Source organism: Balaenoptera ricei, chromosome 6, assembly GCF_028023285.1.
Source record: "Balaenoptera ricei isolate mBalRic1 chromosome 6, mBalRic1.hap2, whole genome shotgun sequence".
NCBI lineage: Eukaryota > Metazoa > Chordata > Mammalia > Artiodactyla > Balaenopteridae > Balaenoptera > Balaenoptera ricei.
Window position 1 is genome coordinate 80501036 of NC_082644.1, and position 5885 is coordinate 80506920.

At 39.6% G+C, this 5885-nt stretch overlaps 1 protein-coding gene across 1 annotated transcript; it reads right to left on the bottom strand.

Moving 5' to 3' along the window:
* Positions 1 to 1131: 1131 nt before the first annotated feature.
* On the bottom strand, positions 1132 to 2669 carry LOC132367586 (grpE protein homolog 2, mitochondrial-like). The gene is made up of 2 exons (XM_059926176.1): positions 2653 to 2669; positions 1132 to 1828 (listed from the first exon to the last, which is right to left on the bottom strand). Exons 1-2 carry the CDS (start codon positions 2667 to 2669, stop codon positions 1132 to 1134), a joined length of 714 nt encoding a protein of 237 aa, XP_059782159.1.
* Positions 2670 to 5885: the final 3216 nt, after the last annotated feature.

Genomic DNA, 5885 nt, shown 5'->3' on the forward strand with positions numbered 1-5885 from the left:
ACTGAAATAAAAAATATACACATAGGCTCATTAACTCTAGGAGGTCAATACATAAAAGGGGAGCTAGATGTTTACACATGTGACATAAGACAGACACAAAAACTGGGAAATAAAGCTTGTCAATGTAAGAGAGGTAGTGAGTTGTGAGTACCCCATCCCACCCCAAAAAACACCCCCAAACCCAGCATAACTAATGAGGAATCATGGGAACCTAACATTTTTTTATCCTGACCACCTCCCCATGTAATCTAATAAAGGATCATAAGGTTAATGTGACAAAGTGGCAGAGGATTTAAGGGCTGGTGGAAAGAGAAGTTGTGGGTAAATTACCTATATAGACCAATTTAGGTCATTAGCTGTTGGTGCTGCCTCAATTTCCCTGAAACGATTATATACCTAGGGAGGCTGAAAATAATTTGAAGATAATTCAACAAAGAAAGCACAAGGTTTCTTGGCCATACTTGCTTGAAAGGGACCTGATATCTTGATTTCTTGCTAGTCCTTGCCTTCCAAGCCTTGCCTTGTAAATGGGATTTGAAAAGGGACAATGAGTGTGTATATGAAGTCTATCTGGCAGGAACTACAAGGACAAAAGATGGCTAAAAGAAAAATAAAATAAAAACGGAAAGTCTGAAAATCTATGTGCATAAAAATCAACCCAAATGATTTAAATGCATACAACTATAAAGCTTTATCATTTAAGTACCCAAATGTTAAACCAATCCCTACCATCTCCTTTTCCGACAAATACAAGAGTCTATACAATTCCTATTATAGGGACCATTACTAATGAACATTTAGTTAAAAATAAACATATACTCATTTCCACCTTTAAGAAAGATTTTGGATTGAAAGTCATCAGAGTACCAATTTAAAAATAATTTTCTTAAACATATTTTGATAAGACCATAGGAACACTTGTCACATTGCTCAAATGCCCAATGACAAGACTTCTGATGAGACCAAACAGGTCACACAAAATCAACAGAGTATCTTAGAAATAAAGCCAATATGACTAAATCCAAGACAGATCACATGAAGTACCTCATGTACAATACGAACCTAGTTTAATAAATAAAGGAATCACAGGTGACTGCACTCTGGGAGAACATTCAGTTCCTCTGGGCCCATTCATAGTCGTCTCTGAGACCCTACCGCCACTTCCACCTGGGCGAGTCTAATGGCACGGCCATGAAGCTTGTAGCCATCCTGCCTTACTGATGCCACAGTGCCAGGCTGTACCCCAACACCAGCTGGCACATGACAGATGAGTTCATGCTCATGAGGGTCATATTTGTCACCAATGGGTGTCAGCTTCTCCAGGCCATGTTTGGCAAACACACTTTTCAGCTTTGTTTCTAAAAATGACAAGTCTCGGAAGATCTTCTCCAGAGTGAGCTTCTGGTCTCCAGGCTCTGTTTCTTCAGAAATACACTCTGTAGTCTTCTCCAAAATGTCTGCCACCTCCACCGAATCCTTACAGAAACTCTGAATTCCAAATATCTTGGCATCTTCTACACACCTCTGGGTTCGCCTTCTTATATTTTCACCATCAGTTACAGCTCTCTGGTATCTCACTGTGAAATCCTGTACTTCCTTCTCCAGTTTAACAGCTTTTAGCTTTAAGGCTCGTTCTGCAAGAGAGGGTCCAAGTTCATCAGGAGGGTCCTCAGAATTGCAGTCTTCACCCACGGTTCTCTGGGTGACAGTGCTGAAAGGATGCAGCCATCCCCTGCCATCTGACATGGCACTTGAGGCCAGGAGAGACTGCATCCACCACCGGACAGCCCACAGGGACCTGGTGGCCGTGTTCCCCAACTCGGCTGACCTGTCAGTTGATTATTAAAAGCCAACTTGTCAGAAAAATCTGTACTTGTATCAAGATTACATCCTTGAACCCGAAGAAATACAGACAATAAGTATATTGCTAATAAGGCCAGTCATCCTAGCACTGGCACTGTAGAATTTAGAGAGCGAAGGAATCCTGGTATATGACTACATAAACTAAAAGACTTCTCTTCAGTCCGCGTGTTGTTTGTTTCTGTTTGGATGATTTATTTCAGAGTGACATGGTTTCCCTCCAGCCATTGTCTTTGTTTTCTTTGGCTCTTTAATCATTATGTGTGCCAAGCACCGCCTAGGACCCTGAAGTCATTAATTGCCTTATAAGCAACTAGTTCCGAATGACCTGCTTGCCAGTGCAAACATGTCTGACAGGTTTAGTGACCACCCAACTCGCATATAAGGGGCTGAACCAGCCAGGCACAGGCTCTTCTCCAGGGGTACACACACAACCAAGTCCAGGGTTATTTCTGATTTGAAATCCTGACTTGGGCTGCAAGGCTATCTTCCAAACTACCCTGACAAATGCCGTCAGTCAATTCATGCCTTCTTTCGTTCTTGCACAGGTGTTTATTGGGGTCTACAGCTGATAAGACTCATTCTCTTTCTTGAGGAACTTCTAGTCTGCAGGGAGACAGGTCTATTGCTATATTTACAAATACCCTAAAAGTACTTAGATGTGGACCACAGGCTTCAGGACCACAAAAGAGGGGAGCTCTTTAGGAGAGAGAATATTTTCTCCGTTACAAATATTTTCTTTTTTTTTTTTTTTTTAACAAATATTTTCTTAATGAGTACACTAGTGTTTACCTCCCTTTCTTGGACATAGTCCTAAATCAGGCTACTTCTAAATAAAACTAAAAATTATTTTCTACTAATAAGGACCTACTGTGTAGCACAGGGAACTCTACTCAATATTCTGTAATGGCCTATATGGGAAAAGAATCTAAAAAAAGAGTAGATATATGTATATGTATAACTGATCCACTTTGCTGTACACCTGAAACTAACACAACATTGTAAATCAGCTATACTCCAAAAAAATCTTTTTCAATTAATTTATAGCTCTATGTGCTATCTAACTTTAATATGACTAAAAATTTCCCTACTTTCCATTTGGAAATTGTTGTAATGTAGAAAAAATTTGAAAGAATTCTATAATGAACCCCTGTAAATGCTTCACCGAGATTCACCCATTGTGAACATTTCCCCCATGTTTGTTTTATCTTCTCTCACTCTCTCAAAATATATATTTGCTAAACTACTTGAAAATAAGTTGCAGTTATCATGGCACTTCTTCCCTAAATAATTCAACCAATGTTGCCTGAGAATTAGGACATTTTCCTACAAAAACCCTATATGATTATCTCACCTAAGAAATTTAACAATGCCATAATATAATTTAAGGTACAATACACATTCAGTTTTACCCAGTTGCCTCAAAAATATATTTTATAGCTTTTAAAAAATATCTAAGATATAATCAAGGCTTATGCACTGCCGTTGGTTTTTATCTTCTTAGTCTCTAATCTAGAGCCGTCCTCCTGCCTTTTGTTGTTTTTCATGCTATTGAATTTTTGACAAGTTCAGGTCACTTGTAGAATATCCCACAGCTTCAATTTATCTGAGGTTCTTCATTATTTGATTCTAGTTTAAAAATATTGGCAAGAACACTACAGGTCATTTGGGTAGTTCTTATTTCATTATATTAGGAGGTATGCAGTGGGAATACGATTTAAATTTTAAACTCATACATTTAAAACAAACCAAAAACAGGAAAACAGTTGATTTCTTTTCTGACTGATGAGAAGATCCTGTGATTTAAGGCCTTACAATTAAAGTGTGGTCAGCAGGCTTTCTTAGAAATTAAAAGCCCCAGGCCCCTCCCCAGATCTATTGAATCAAAATTTGCATTTTAACAAGATCCCCAGGTGATTCGTATGCACGTTAAAGTGTGAGAAGGACCAATTTAAGATATTAACTAGAGGACGGGCATCTGGCATACTGGCTTTATCCAAATCAAAGGTTTATTTGTGGCAGACACTCTTAGGACATAATATCCATTTCTTCTTTTTCCTAATTAACAGAAAAAAATTGTACCTAGCTAAAAAGCTACATTTTCAATCTCTCCTGAAGTTAGAAGTTCCCATGTGACACAGTTCTGGCCAATGAGAGGGAAATGAAATTCCCTGGGGGAAGGTTTTAGAAAACAGCTTGGATTCACCTGGCATGCACAGTTTGTTCTTCCCCTTCTTTCTTCCGGGTTCAGGGATAGGAAAGTAGAGGAGGAGATGCTGCTATTGGTGACCCTGAAGCTTCAAACCGCAGGCTAAGGATGGCTGCGTGGGAAGAGCCTTGAGGAGCCCTGGTCTGCCTACCTCCGCACCTCTTTCACGCAGGTAAAATGAAGCCTCTGGTTTAAGTCACTATTTAATTTAATTTCCTGTTATTCATAGTCAAACTGAATCCCTAACTGATAACGCTGTTTGAAGAATTTCTTTTTTTTTTTTTTATAAATTTATTTATTTAATTAATTTATTTTTGGCCGCGTTGGGTCTTTGCTGCTGCGCGTGGGCTCTCCCTAGCTGCGGCAGCGGCGGCCACTCTTCATAGCGGTTCGCAGGCTTCTCATTGCGGTGGCTTCTCTTGTTGCGGAGCACGGACTCTGGGCCCCCGGGCTTCAGTAACTGTGGCACGTGGGCTCTAGAGAGCAGGCTCAGTAGTTGTGGCGCACGGGCTTAGTTGCTCTGCGGCATGTGGGACCTTCCCGGACTAGGGCTCGAACCTGTGTCCCCTGCATTGGCAGGGGGATTCTTAACCACTGCGCCACCAGGGAAGCCCTGAAGAATTTCTTGATGGGAGATTTTGAGGAACCGCTGGTGGATAGAGTCGCAGAGAGGTGGATTCTTTCTCGTTTTTTTGGTTTGTTTTTGGTTTTGTCCATAAAGAGAGACTGAAATGTGAAATGTATTCCCTTCCCGTTTGTGAAGGAACAGCTAGGCCTCCTCCAGAGGACTGTCATTAGGGAGACAGATTTATGCTGCAAGAGCGTTTTCATTGAAATTTTGGTTCCACAGATAGGCAGTAATACACACATTTTACTGCATGTGAAGACTATCTCCTACTAACAGAAAAGGTATGAACCAAGGACTTGCCTTGCCCTATGTTGCAAAAGTTTTTCCTCCTCATGTGACAGTCTAGTCCCCTTTGGTGACTCACTCACTCTCTCTGTTAATTTTCTTCGACTTTACCGTGGAAAAGGAAATGTATGTGTGTGTATGTGCGTGCATGTGTTCATTATGGCGTATGCCTTTACAAATTGTTACGCATCTCGTTCCAAAAATACTTTGAGATAGTTTACATCTCAGCTTTCATCACCATTTAGGACTGACCTTTGCCCAGAAGAATATTTAATCTCTAGTACTTGGCTTCTTCTACGCCAGGTATAATTCATTCCTGCCTGGATGTAACGAGTTCTCACTCCATCTTTGAAACCCCTCCCCCACCCCATAATCTATTGGTAAGTCCTTGCACTCAGTAGAAGAGTTAAATATTTGTTGAATGAATCTATTTGTTAAACATTTATTAAGCACTCTATTTGCAAGGACTGCATCTGGCCACAGAGGTTGGCAAACTTTTCTATAAAGGGCCAGATAGTAAATATTTTGGCTTCATGAGTCAAGAGACAAAAGTGAGCATATTACCAAGGTCATATTACCTTTATTTGACCATTTAAAATGTAACCATTTAAAAATGTAAAAGCTACCTTACTTTACGCCGTATACAAAATGTAACTCAAAATCAAAGACTTAAATGTAAGAGCTAAAACTATAATATTTTTATGAGACTGATGCCCTACGTACTTCATTAACAAGGCACCTTAAAACTATAATATTTTTAGAAGAAAACATAGGTGTACCACTTCATGACTGGATTAAGCAATGGTCTTTTAGATATAATACCAAAAAGCAAGAACAACAGAAGAAAAAAATAGATGACTTAGATTTCACCAAAATTAAAAATTTTCAAGCATCAAAGGAAAT